At 45.0% G+C, this 14,398-nt stretch overlaps 1 protein-coding gene and 1 long non-coding RNA gene across 3 annotated transcripts in view; both read right to left on the reverse strand.

Moving 5' to 3' along the window:
* Window positions 1–3,877: 3,877 nt before the first annotated feature.
* LOC129338996 (uncharacterized) lies at window positions 3,878–6,480 on the reverse strand. The gene is made up of 2 exons (XR_008597982.1): window positions 6,167–6,480; window positions 3,878–4,946 (listed from the first exon to the last, which is right to left on the reverse strand). It is a non-coding gene; the product is annotated as an uncharacterized LOC129338996 (long non-coding RNA).
* A 3,883-nt stretch (window positions 6,481–10,363) lies between these two features.
* The window catches only part of TECPR1 (tectonin beta-propeller repeat containing 1), a 56,898-nt gene continuing 52,863 nt past the window's right edge, over window positions 10,364–14,398 (reverse strand). For both annotated transcript variants that reach the window (XM_054993507.1, XM_054993506.1), the window contains exon 25: window positions 10,364–14,103. In XM_054993507.1, the coding sequence (XP_054849482.1) occupies window positions 13,906–14,103 (198 nt within the window). In that variant the 3' untranslated portion in view covers window positions 10,364–13,905. The remainder of the gene's footprint in view (window positions 14,104–14,398) is intronic.

Here is a 14,398-nt window from a genome sequence, read left to right on the forward strand (position 1 = left end):
TACCTACAGTGCTGGCAAAAAAAGTGGTTTAATAGGATTTGCAGAGAACTTGGTCTGCCTCCAGGCGTTTGATCACCTTTGCTACACATTGCAGTGATTTTTCACGCATATAGTGAACCTTGAGTTGTTTTACAGTGGCTTTCGAATAACCCCTCCAGTAGTAGCCGCAATGCAGTAAGAGGGGAGGCGTGATCACCTCCCATTGATATCAGCGGAATGAAAATGCATTGCGCTTAACAAAAAGTCCCATTCTGTTGCTTTCAGTGAGATTTGGATCATCGCCAACCTTTTTGCTAGGTGGTGGTTTTAGTGTGGTCATTTGAAGCCTGCAGGCGTGTGGATTCGCTTGTTTCAAATGTCTGCATCCTTTGCTTCTGCAAATTCCTACTGTTAGTACATTTGGTCCAGCCATATAAATTGGTCTTTGTGGTGGTGGAGAGGGCTGTCAAGTCATAGCTGACTTATGGTGACCCCCGGTGGGGTTTTCATGGCAAGAGACTAACAGAGGTGGTTTGCCATTACCTGCCTCTGCAACCCTGGTATTCGTTGGAGGTTTCCCATCCAGTTACTAACCAAGGCCATCCTTGCTTAGCTTCCGAGATCTGATCAGGCTCACCTGGGCTACCTGTAGCAGCTGGTAAATGGCAATAGCCATCTCATTCACACCTGATCCTGAACCTAGTGATTTCCATCTCATTTTCTACAAGAAGGTGGATTGGAGGCTGGTGAGATTCATGTTCCTTTACTCTCTGGCACAGGAAAAACTGCATCAGACCCAAGGGTCCATCCAGACTAGTTTTCTGTGAGCAGCAGCAAAGATGGCTACCATTTTCTCCTGCTGCCTCTGGACCTGAAAGACCTACTTTGTAATCATGGTTAGAAACAGTAACCTCTCAGAACTAGTATTTCAGAGAACTGAAGTGAAATTGGCAGCAAATCTGGTAATTCATTCCACAAAGGTCAACCCCCATGGTTATTTCCTCGTGTGTCTGTTCTATAGCTATGAAAAATGGAACAGTATTGCTGTAACAGCTCAAATCTGGTTCAAAAGCTTATTGGTTTGAAGTAATCGTCAAATGTCTTCCTTTTAAAGGCAGTTGAATGAAAAAGCTGGGTTTTTTTTTCTCACTGGCAAGAACTCAGGCTAGAGAACTGTCAAGCGGTATCATCTTACCTGGTTTGTAAGAATGTTCTTACGTTTGTGACAGACTAAGTTATTGGGCATTTGGCAACGCAATCGACACTCAAGTGGTACAGCTTGTACTTTCTAGGAGCGCGCACCTTCACTGGGTAAATATCAACTCACCCTTTGTTCTGTCTGACGTTACGGTAAGGAAAATAGGTAGTAATTTTTGCCTTTTTGGCTAGGATAGTAATATTCCTTTCAAGGATGCCAACGCTGGAGGGAATATTTATCCAATTGGTTAACAGAAGTGTCAACATTTGGAGGAAAGAGGGTAAAGAAAGGTAGTGTTGAATATAGGCTGGGTTCTATGGATCCATTACACCAGCGCCACTGCAACTGGAGACACTGAAACCAGAATATTTTCTTGTTTGCCAGATCTTGTTTTTCTTTTTCTTTTTAAAGAATTGTTTTCAGATTTCTTTATTAATTTGTTAATATTAGTTTTTCTTGTATGCCATTAAAGGGATTTGATTTATTAGTCTTCCGATTGTTAAGGGCTCATCCTGGGGAGGGACTTTTGACCAACAAACATGGCCACAGGCGACATTGGCTTTCTCCTGTGGTCCTTTATGCTAAAAGTTAAGCTCCTAGAAGGATTCAATCTAATTTCAGCAAGTCTGTTACGTGGTGCCCTCCAAGTTGTCTCCACTAGAGAATATGCAGATGAAAAATCTTGTGATTTGTGGGTCCCCGATTGGAGTTTGAATTCCATATATTGCAAGACATTATGCAACTGTGAAGCCTAACAATAAAGGCACAGCTCAGGAAAATTTGCGCCAACTTTTTCATTAGGTTTCCTGAGAGTTCTGTGTGAAATTCTGGACTTTTTATTTGACCGGATCGTGTGCGCTCTTTAAGGTGCACTGCCATTCATTTAAGATTGCATGGGGAAGCTGGAGCTGGAAGCCTCTGAAAAAAGAGAGAGAATTTGGGGGAAGTTATTTTAATTAGCTGCATTTTGATTAGCCATGATAGACTCAATGAAGACCACCCTTTGAAGCTTGGAGTTGTTTTTTAAAACGAATGGCAGCTGGCTTTATTACATTTTGTAAATTAGGTATGATCTTGGTTCCAGTGAAAATAAATGGGCGACAATAGATTTTGTGATGTTACGGAAATGGGTGATAGGTCTGATGTATAATTTATTATACTTTATCTTGAAACCCGATAACAGGCTATATCATTCCAGGGCCTCCATAACAGCTGGCAAAGAGGATTTACAGACCGAGAGGTATAATTCTACGACACTGGCAAATAGGCTAGTTCTGTGTGGTACACTGCTAACTGGTAGGCCTTTTGTTTTAATTATTATGTCTTAGGGCCTCTGCCCATAGTTCCATTGACTTAATCTAATCTAATAATTTGTTAGTGTTCTGACAGTCTGGAGCTGAAAGAGAGGAAAAGGTCCTTAACACTGAGACCCAACAGTGTCGTGGTTAGAGAGTCACCATCATCAATCTTTACAGCATTAGCAAAAAGCCATCACAAAAATGCAAGAGAGAATTAAATGTCCATCAAGATACAATTTAAAAATAAAACTCCTGGGTATATGTGCAGAAAGGATTAAAACACATTACCACCATTTATATATCTGACAATAAAACACCATACAAGCCAAAGCCAATGACCCAGAATAGAACAATTACAGGACAATCTGATTGGAATCCCAGCTCTGCCACCAAAGCTCATTGGATGATTTTTGAGCCTATCACAGCCTCTCTGCCTAACCTACCTCACAAGGTCGTTGCTGCTGAGAGGAAAAGGGGATGGCAATAGTGTGACAAATTGTACTGGGGCAAGATAAAGAAAAAAATAGGATGCTAATAAAAAACTTCTAAAATTGTATTGCATTAAGACTTCAGCTAGGGGAGAAATTGGTTCAGAACCAATGGTGGGGCTGCCTGGCAGCACCCAGCATTCAATACACCCCCTTGATGATAATTTGGTAAGGAAATTCTCTGGATAGGGATACACATGTACTCCCTTTGCCCAGAGGTAAGTGAATCCACTAGGGTGAGCAACAATGTAGGGAAGACCCGAGGGAGGATGAAAAACCAATAAGCAATTTTCTGTAAGATGCCTGTGCTATATCTGTCTATCCCCAAAGGATTTTGATTTATTACAAAAGTACACAATCTTAAAAGTGTATCAAAGTTAGTTCACATGCAAAGTCAGGACTAAAAACAACCCCTGACACATTAGAGGAATCTCAGTCAAGTACCTATTTCCAGCCCAACTGCAGACTGAAACCATTTCAATTGTAAAACCAGTTAGAGCTGTATTAATGATTTTAACTTTATTCCCTGCACTTCCCTCTCAGCATCAGTTAATGCAACTCCACCAAACACACTACATTTAACCTTGATTTAGAGAAGCAAAGTGAACCTACAGAATCTTTTGATGATCTTAGTATCCACAATAGTGAACTAAAAAGAGAACCAGAAAATCTCAGCAGTCAGCAAATCACAAAACGTGACATTTCACTTAAAGTGTTTCACAAACAACGTCCTTCAACAGACATGTAAAACACAGAGATGGGCTGTTCTAAGCGTCTAAGAGATTAGAAACCAGGACTCGGACATCCTCATCTACTGTTGTCCCCACCCCCACCCACACCTGCTTATAGGGAAAAAAAAGATAACTCACAACACAAAATGGGTGGTTAAAAGTCCAGTGAATGATAGCAGGTACTTCGCAATTTAATAATAATGTTTATTTAATTATCACTTTTATTTAACAGAATTAGGTAATCTGTTTGTACAGGGAAAACAAAAACAAAACAGCAGCAAGTATAACAGATCATTCAGCTAACAAAAGGCCACAAGAGATCAGGGCAGAGCATTTTTTTTTTTAAAAAAGCCCAACATCACCTGGACATCCACAGGAATCCTCACTTGCAGGGCGCCTTGCAAAGAGGATAGCGTGTCAGAAGAGGTCACACTATGCCTGGTAGTCTAAACTTCACTGCCTTAGCAATACAGAGGGAGGTACAGGATGAACAGTAGTTGCGACTACTGCAGGGCTGTCACCAAACAGTGAGGGGAAGGAGGAAAACTAAGGAGAGAAGAGCGCCTTCCACTAATATTTGTGCAAAATTTTCAGTAAATCACAAGTAACAGTAGTAGTTATTACTGGACAAACTGTGTGGCACAATTCACATTTTAAAATGCATCATAAAATTCCCCTGCTCTAGAGGTAAGGTAAAGGTAGTCCCCTATGCAAGCACCGAGTCATTACTGACCCATAGGGGGATGTCACATCACGACATTTACTTGGCAGGTTTTTTACAGGGTGGTTTGCTATTTGTCTTCCCCAGTCATCTACACTTTACCCCCAGGAAACTGGGTGCTCATTTTAACGACCTCGGAAGGATGGAAGGCTGAGTCAACCCTGAGCCGGCTACCTGAACCCAGCTTCTGCTGGGATTGAACTCAGGTTGTAAGCAGAGCTTGGACTGCAGTACAGCTTACCACTCTGCGCCACGGGGCTCTAGAGGAAATACATCTTATTTTCTGTACAAAGCCATCAATGCACAGGGCCTGCATCCTTATCTGAGATTCTCTTTCTCCACCTGATTCAGTATAATCCTTTCCCAGCATCTGAACAGTTTCCCCTGGCCAGGTGTGCATGCTCTTCTGGTTCTCTTGTGCTGCAGAGAAGTGCCTGGTTATGGCTTTCCTCTGCCCAAGTCATTGGTGTGGCTCATGGAGCTGGTCTCATTGAAACCATCAGACTCCTCAAGGATCTTTCAGTTTTTGGCCTGAAATGAAAGGGTTAGAAATGTTAAACACACACCCTGCCACACCTCTTTGGACTCAGCAGTCTGAAATTAGGATCATTTGTGGGTTTCAAAAAGCTCATTGGTAGTCTCGTGTGCCTGTTTTATTTACTTACCAATCTAAATCCGTTTTCCTCCTCACATTGGCTTACAACATTATTCAAACAGCAAGACATTTGGTATTGATCATTTAAGTCCAGTTGCCCCATTTAATTCTCAAAAGCAAACAACAATTTACATTATGGCACAAAGTTCAACCAATCCATTTTGGCAAGAGGGTACCCTAAGCACTAAAGGGGGGGAAAGGCCTAGTGAAACACATCTTATTAGCAATGTCTCTAGAACAGGACAGAGGAGTTAACCAGGGGACCTTTTCTTTGGCCAGACAGATACGGGAGTGGGAGGTGACCCCGTTATAAACTTCCCATCTTGGAATTATTCAGGGAGACCTTCACAGCTGCTTGTAAGAGAAGAACACATTCTCCCTTGCTGGAGAATGAGGTCCCAATTCTAATCCAAAGGTTGACTGGGACTGCTATGCTTATGGGAGCCTAGAAAATTAAATCCTCCTATTCAGGTTCTTTCCTGCAATCTTTTAAAATTCTCAATTTTTAAAAAATCACATACATATAATCTTTAACCCTTTATATGATAAGGTAACAGAATAAAGCAGAATAAAAAGCAGTTGAGTCATCTGTGGTTGCTTGTAGATTTCCAAATCTGTAAGTTAACATAGTTTTTTTGTAAAGATTACATGTATAAGATGAAAGGCCTTATTTCAATTAACTAAACTGCCACTCTCTGATAATCAATTCGGGGGGAAAAGTTATCTCAATGAGAGAAGGCCATAAAAATGAAATGTTAAGGTAGCCCTCCATCCTACCACCTTTTCATCAGCACATTCAACCTGCTTCTCCTCCTGCTACAGTTAAGGCCTCCCCCCACCCCCAGGCTTGGTAGCCCACCATTACTTCTAACCGCAGGAAGCAACTATGCCCAGTGGCACAATCCCCGCCCTTGCCCTGTTGGAAAAGCAGGTTTCCCAAGTAGAGGTGCTGACAGAAGCCACCTCTCCCCAAAGACCAGCCTGAATTGCCCCCCAACTTCATCCTATGCCAAGGATCCTTCTCACAGCACTTGAACCCAAGCCCAGCCCTCCATTGAAAAGAAGATCCTGGCCCAAGTCTTGCCAGGTCACCTACCTTCCATACATTTTGAAGAAGGGAGCTGTGACTCTCCAAAGCTTGCACCCTGAAAATCTTGCCAGGCTCTACGGAGCCACTGGACTCGTATCCTGCTACCTTTCATACAGCATTCCCTGGACAATTATTGGCTTCCAAGGAGGCATGGAGGAAACCAGAAAAAAGAGGCAGAGTAGAGGAGAAGAAAGTCTCTGACTTTCTAGCAGGGACTGGGGAAAGAAGGCGCAAAGAAACCCAAGCACAGGTCGGAAGGGAAGAAAACCAGAGGATGTTCAGCCGGGTCTTTGGGGAGACGCGGCTCCCGTCTGCGCCTTTACTTGGGAAAAGGAAGTGGCTGTAAGCCGCGGCCAGCCAATCAGAAGGCTCTGGGCGGAGCAGATGAATCAGGTGACAGCACCATTGCATAGAGGCAAGTAGACCAGAGTAACACTTCCGGCTTCCAAGCCATCATGAGGGATCCTATGCCAGCTCAAGGCCATTCAAGGGAATAGGGGCTGTAGAAATCTAGCCGGAAAGGCTCCCTCTTCCGGCCGCGGCTTCCGAATGGGAACCTGAGGTGACAGCTGCACCCAGAGCCTTCTCAGCCAATAGCAGCCAGGCTCATCATGTGATTGGTCCTCGATGGCTTTGAAAAAGGAGCGGCGGTCCCATCGGGGCTTCTTTGAGCGCTGGGCGGGGCTGAGCCAAGAGGCTAGGCTGCCTCTTCCCTACCGTTGCCGGAGTGTCCCTCCAAGCAATATACAATAATGTACGATAATGAGGCTGGGTCAACAGGGAGGGAGAGAAACGAGAGACCCTGAGGATGTGCAGAGTGCTGGAGGTTCCATGGGATGGAGGCAGGCTTTTCACTTGCAGGTTAAAAAAAAAAGGGGGAGGGGGGAGGCTTTAAAGGCATATATTCCACAAAACGGAACGGCATAGCTGCGGCGGCTTCTGCAAGGTACTACTATACACTGTAACTACTGGAATAAACACTTGTATCGATTTGGTTCGCACTGTTCATTGCATGTATTATTGCCTTGTTTGCGCCGCGCTGTTTTCTAATTTTTAACAGTTCAGTGGTTGCGTTACTTACGGTATATATATTGCAATGGTTTGGGAATCGGAATCGCGGCGAGGAAGGCAGACTGTATCAAGCAGATGGTTAAAATATGTACATGTGAGTCAAAGCTCAGGTCGTATCTGACAAAGAGGTAAGTGCTTATCCCCTGTACAATTTTTGCTGGTTTTTAATTAAGGTCGTAGCGGACTTGAGGTTTGCTCTGCTAGACAGAGTAACATGGCCACCCACCTGAGCAGCACAGCCTCCCCCCCCCCCCAGTAAGGATATAAACTTCCATGAACTTAAGAGAGTGTAACCACATTTAGGGCTGCACTGCATCTCCAATCATTACAGATTGGGTGGGGGCAGCTTTTTGCCTCTTTGCAAGCACTGATTTATAGCAATGACAACAACAATCCAAGCATCTCTCTTACACATGAGTATTGTTGATGATGTTGGACAAAGTTACACCGTATCCTCGGGGGGGGGGCGGGAATGGAGGATGATGACAAAGCAGCAGCTTTGCTGCCTGATCCTGCGCAGAGCAGGCAGCTAGGAACACACAGTGGTGTTGGATAGGAGCTGGTAGCCGGCTTCCCCCTTTGGCCTTCTGGGAAGAACGGAAGGGTCACAAATATAAAAGCAGGTGTTTGTTAAAGTCTAAGCCAGATGGAAAACAGAGTTCAGTTAGAAAGCCAAGAGCCAAAGGCTGTGTGGGTAGTCATTTTAACAATCCAGTACTTTATTTACAGTACCAAAACTAACCTCAGCTGCAGTGAGGGAAATGGCAGGTTGTTGATATGCATGCATTTTCATACCTGCATGAAGTGCAAATAAGATGCAGCTCCCACCCCCCAAACTCCAGAGCTTTAATGTCTAGGGATCCAGGAAAGGGGGCCAAGTCTTTGGAGCTGATATGCCATGTCGGAGCTTGACCGATATGGCACATCGGTCAAGAGCTACGTGGAATGGACAAGACCACTCACGGATGTTAGCAGTCAGGTGAGAAACAGGAGTGAGTAGCATGTGGAAAAGTAGAGCCTCTAAAGAGTAGGTGTTATCAGTGCACTTCAGGGATTATTGATTAATAAGGCAGCTGCATATTACTCAAGTTCAATAATTATTTTCAAATACTTCAACAACAACCAACTTTTTCCTGTCTCTGAAGTACTATTAATACATTAACCTCTCTTAGGCCCGGATAGAAAATTGCCCACCTGGCATCAACTTGCAGCTTAGGGTCTTCCAAATCCTCTCCTGCTGCCTTTGAAGTGGACACATTTACTTACCCATCACATTTAGAAATTATAATCTCCAAGACACACACTTTCAAAAAGCCAACACAAATTTTAGGTATTCTCTCACAATTAATTCCACAAAGGTTGCATCCCCAGATACTTGCTTCTGATTTTGCTCTGCCTCTATAGGAAATCAATAGTGTTGTATGATCACCAAGTTCTAGCGGCTTGAGAGAAGAGGGGAGTTCCCAAGGGAGAGTTTGGTAACTTGACTTCTGGTACTGTAAACCACGTTGTTGCACAGCCATAGAAGGGACAGCAGGAAGGAAACTGGCAGGCCATAAAAGCAGTATGAAGACAGCCCACTCCTGTTGCAGGAGGTGGAGGGTTAAAAACTGCCTCAGTTTCCCTGTCCCTGCCACCCAACTTCAGAAAAGAAAGAAGCAAGCAAAGTTGTTGGGGTTTTTTTTTAAGTCACATCTTCCAGGCTAGAAAAAGTCCCTTTTGCTTAAAATTCTTCCGGCTTGCCTAATAATAAATGCAGAGGAATACAGCTGGTTAAAAAGCTGACTCTAGAACTGAGTTGGGGACTAGAGATGGGCACGAACCACAAAAGAACCGAACCATGAGCCGGCACGAACTGGGGCCAGTTTATGAACCAGTTTGTGGTTTGTGGGGTTTAAATGCTCCTTTCCGGCCGCTTAGCAGCGGCAGGGAAAGTGGCATTTGACAGTTTAAAGGGCCTTGCAAGTGGCAGGTCCCTTTAAACTATCAACTGGCAAGAGGCAGGGGGGGATCCTGGGGGCTCCAGCCCCACACTTACCTCACACTGTGGGCCTGCAGTGTCCTCCCGCGAGGGGTGGGAAGGCTGTTTTGTCTCTTCCGCTGCTGCGTGGCCCCGCAGGGCGGCGGAGGAGGCCAAAAACGGCCTTCCTGCCCCTCAAATGGCAGCCGTGGCGGCCATTTGAGGGGCGGGAAGACCATTTTCGGCTCCCTCCGCAACCGAAAATGGCCTCCCTGCCCCTCAAATGGCAGCCATGGTGGGGCTGGGATTTGGGCAGTTTAAAGGGCCCTGTGGCTTTCAATTTTATATGGCCATTTCCCTGTGGAAATGGCCATTTAAACTGTCCCTTTATGACCCGAACGAACCAGTAGACCAGTTTGTGGAAGTTCATGGAAACCAGCTTCCATGAACCACTGGCTCACGAACCACTGGTTCGCGATCCATAAACTGGCCTGGTTTGTACGTTTTTTGGGTCATAATTTGATTCGTGTCCATCTCTATTGGGGACTACCAGGAGCAGCTGAGTGCAAAAGTTGACTTATTCTTATGAGGAACAGAAAGGGTATCATCTTACATGGTTTGTAACAATGTTCTTGCGTTTGTAACAGACAAAGTTACTGGGCATTTGGCAACTCAATCAACACTCAACCAGTACAGCATGTACTTTTTAGGGACGTACACCTTCCTTGGGTAAATATCAACTCAGCCTTTATTCTGTAATACCAAGGTAAGGAAAACACAAGTCCCCCCGCTCTTTTTGGCTACGATATTAATATTCCTTTCAAGGATGCCAAAGTTGGAGGGAAGTATTTATCCAGTTAGTTAACACAAGTGTCAACATTTAGGGGAAAGATGTTAAAAGAATGGCTGTGTTGAAACTGTGGCCCGGATCCTGCAGATCTCTTTCCTCCGCTATGAGGTGCACGACAGGTGTGTTCTTTCACAAACTGGAACATAAACCAGCACAATGGCCTGGTACAACTACCGCAAAACTGACAACATATTTCTCTGGTGGATGACTCGCCCTCCCACTCCTGCCACAACACAATTAAGTCAACCCAATTAAACGTGCCCACATCTGGTGGAACTGAAAGCACAGATATGAAAAAGAGAAGGGGGGAAATCCAGCAAGGTTATGTTCAAATTAATTTTATTGACATATTGGGGGCCATTCTACATGCAATGTTTGATTGTTTGGGAACATATAAAGAAGGCTGTTGCATGGCTCCCCCTTTCTTCACTTGTGCTGGATTGGGCCCTTGGTGTTCAAAAGAAGATCTGACTTTTTTTGAACAGGAGAGAAAAGGGAACCCAGACCAACAGGTGCTATAAAGCTATCGCATCAAAATGAGTGTCTGTATCCTTGCTTTTCTTTATAAATACTGAGAGAACTACTTCCCAATTGCTCCTTCCAACATAGCCAATGCAACTGCGTCCCCACTAAAAACACATAAAGACAAAACCAACTTATTAGAAAAGTTGCTTGGAAAGAACACATACGTATCTCTTGGTCCTTCACCTTTGATCAATAATCCTTGTTTTGCTTGGCATCAAAATAGCATCTAAACACACAGGTTCCAGAGCAGGGCATGCAGACGTGAACAGATCTACTTCAAAATACAGAACTATTCTAGATCATACCACAACATTACTTTGTTTTGCATCATAAAAAAAAGATCCAAACACTATCACGCTGGCTGAAAACTAGGATGCAAACCCACAGCAGTGGCAAATCCACGGTGGAAGTCAATGGAAGTCTCATTCGATCTGCAGAGCGGCAGGACTGGCCCTTTGACACAGCTGCTCTGCTCTCTTAGGTTCCAGGTAATTAAATCCACCAGCCCGGTAGACGCAACACGCGTCTGCTTCATGGAGCAGTAAGATTTGGCAGTTGGCAACTGCAGTGCCAGACTCAGGACTGAACTAGGGATGGGGGCAGGATCCCATGTGTAATTACAAACTAGGGCTGCCACCCTCCAGGTAGTGGCTGGAGATCTCCTGGAATTACAACTGGTCTCCAGGCCACAGAGTTCATCTGGAGAAAATGGCTATTTTGGGGGGGGTGGACTCTATGGAATTATGCCATGCCAAGGTCCTTTCCCTCTCCAAATCCCACTTTCTCCAGGTTTCTCCAGGTTTCACCCCCCAGATCTCGAGGAATTTCCCAACCTGGAGCTGGCAACCCTACCCCACACTCAGCAACTTTTTTAAAAAAATGGAACATGGGAAGGTGAAGGGAAATCGAAGGCTGCCTTCTCCTTTCCCTTACCTTGCAGCATGCTATTGCTTGCCAGGTGCTCCTCAGACCATGAAGAGCAGCCAGGCCTTTAAGTGAAATGTGCAAAGCAAGAAAGTGTGGTGAGGAAAGGTGGGGGAAGGAGCAGGGTTGGGCTGCTCCCACGCTCTGTTTTTGGGAAAGAGGAAAAGGACGCCACTCGTGTCTCAACTCTAAACATCAGTGGATGGACGTGGATTGAAATACAGCTGGCTCTCCCCCACCAATTGACCTACCTTTAAGACACAACCTCTCTCTTTTCTTAGGAATTCCACCTCCCACTTGCGCAACGGTAGCTTCGGTTTTTGGTCTTTTTCCTGCTGCTTGTTTAGGATTAGGCTGCAAATACATAAAAACCAAATACCTGATTTAACTCTTCCCGAACCCTGAGACCAGTGGGATTTGCGTCCAGTGGCTCCTTAAGAGACCAGCAGTCCTGCTGTTCTTCTGCAGACCAACATGGCTACATATCTGACCCCTGTGAGTGTCTGTGGAGGGGAGGGGCAGCAGCCGTCCACTTAAATGCTCCCCCATATTAAAAAATTCCCTGCCACAGCAAACTACCGTTTCAAAGAGACAGGGTAAACCTCACAATCTCTGCATCCTGAATCACGCGCACACACCCTGTATTTTGCAGAGGGCTGTACCGTATGATGCTCCAGCACCCTGATACAGCCAAACTTCATGATCAGGTATATAGCTATGGCTTCTGTATTTTTTTTATATCAGGCAGAGATCTGTAAAGCTGGATTCTAAAATACAGGCTTTTTAAACATGTGGGTGATGCAGCTGCTGTATCTATACTTCGCTCCAGCCAGAAAGGTGGCAGGAAGTAAAAAGGCTGCCTGGAGTTGCTGGAAGAAGCATAGACTTGTGGAAGATTTCCATGGGCTGCATCTAATGCACAGGGATGAATAATGGACTAGTGTTACAGACCTTGGGCCACCTGAATGCAGTTTTCCTGGCCTGTTATGTTAGGAAAGGGTTAATGGGTAGCACAGAGGGGAAAAGGTGTCCCAGCAGCAGTGGCGACTGGCTCAGGTACTGGGAAATCATCCCTGCAAGGGAGCATCATTCTTATTGATCAGAACGCTCCCTTAAAAGTTAGTGGCATCACAATTCACAGCATAGCGTGCAGAGGAGCACTGTGTTTCGATTGTGACAAGAATGAGCCAGGAAGCACACAGTCTCAAACATCACGTTCTCCTTTTATCCCGATTTCACCAAGAGAGACAGAAGACTTCCTGGTTTACAGCAAACTGCAGTTTGCTCTTGTGATCTTTCTCAGAGGCCCTTGCTTTGGGCGCCCTACGAATGAAAGCAGGCGGCTTCCAGGGGAAAGGCTTCACAGTGGTGGCCCCGTGACTATGGAATAGCCTCTCCCGAGACATTCACGTGGTACAGCCTTGGCTAGTGTTTTGGCACCAAGTTCCTTACAGCTGGCTTTTCCTTTTGTTACATGATTTGCTAAATTAGATTTTGCTGCTTCATTAACCCGTTTTTCTCTGCCAGAATCATTCTGTGGTATTTGTATTTCTATCCCCGGTTGGAAGCCTGGTTATTTTCGTCACTGTAGCTGTGGCTTTTGCCAGCTGTTTTAACAATGCTTACATGATTTGTTTGGAGGGTTTTACGGTAAGGTTTTATTGCTTCAGATTTGTCACCCTGAATGTATCTTGGAAAAGGCAGAATAAAAATAAATAAATAAACTTGCTAAGGTTTAGATGCTGCAGTCCGTGTTTGTTCCTAACCAGGAAGTCTTCTATTTCATCATGGTGAACAAACAGAAGAGGGAGGGGAAACACCCATCAAACAGCTTCCATCGCTTGCTCTTGTCACACCAACAAACCCACTAGGGTTTCTTTCCGATGTTCAAATGCAGCCACTGTTTTCAAGAGACGGGCTATAGGAGAGAATGTCTAAATTACAAAGCCCCAATTCACATTTGAGTTTCAGTTTCACGGTCAGCTTGTGTCCACAGGCTCAGCTTACAGTGAACGATTGAATGCAGGCAATTCATCAGCACTGCACCAAATAAATATTACTAAGTGAATAAATTAAAGCACTTCCCCTCCTCCCCATTTAAGAAAATTCCAGTTCTACAGACAATGCAGCTGGAACTTGACCCATCACCACCTGCGTGGGCTACACAACCCAACACTGTCGCAATGGCTCCTCCACATTCCTGAACGCCACTCAGAGGGCGCATCCAGCGGATGGCATTGTCGCTGTTCACAAGCAGCCGCGATGCTTCATCCTTCGCTCTTCATGGGAGGAAGCATTCAGACGGGTTTGCCGCACAGCTCCACCGCACCTTTACATTGCATGGGGCGGGCAGAGAGAGTGGAAGACGGGAGGGGAAGTTCATGCCACAGCCCATCTCTAATGAATGGAGGCACATTAACACTGAACGGCATTTCTGTCCAGGCTGTGGTCTTCATCCACAAAGAGTGTGGACTGCGGAGAGTCTCCTCTTCCTTCACTCTCTCCTGCTTCGGAATTGTTGGATTCAACCAGATGCTCCACTGTGGCTTCCCAGGAGGCCCGTTTGGCGATTTCTGTAGCATTTCCCCTGACAGTAACGTGCTCCCATCCTCCCTGGAAGACAGGCACACGAGAGATGCTTTAAGGAAGGACGTAGCAGCCTCTGAAAGGCTAACGCCATGGAAATAGGTGGGAAAAGACTGGTTTGAAGTCAGACACAGGCATTGCCCTTCCACGTTATGTTCAGAGGTAATATTAACTAACACTGGCAAACCCACCTCTTTCAAAACTAATGCTGGAAAGTCACCTCAACGTAAGGTAGAGCGAGTTTTTAAAAAAGATCTCTGTTTTAATTTTTCAATTAATTTAACTTAATTTATTAAATTTCTAACCCACCCTCCCCGCGAAC

Source organism: Eublepharis macularius, chromosome 12 (assembly GCF_028583425.1).
Source record: "Eublepharis macularius isolate TG4126 chromosome 12, MPM_Emac_v1.0, whole genome shotgun sequence".
Classification (NCBI taxonomy): domain Eukaryota; kingdom Metazoa; phylum Chordata; class Lepidosauria; order Squamata; family Eublepharidae; genus Eublepharis; species Eublepharis macularius.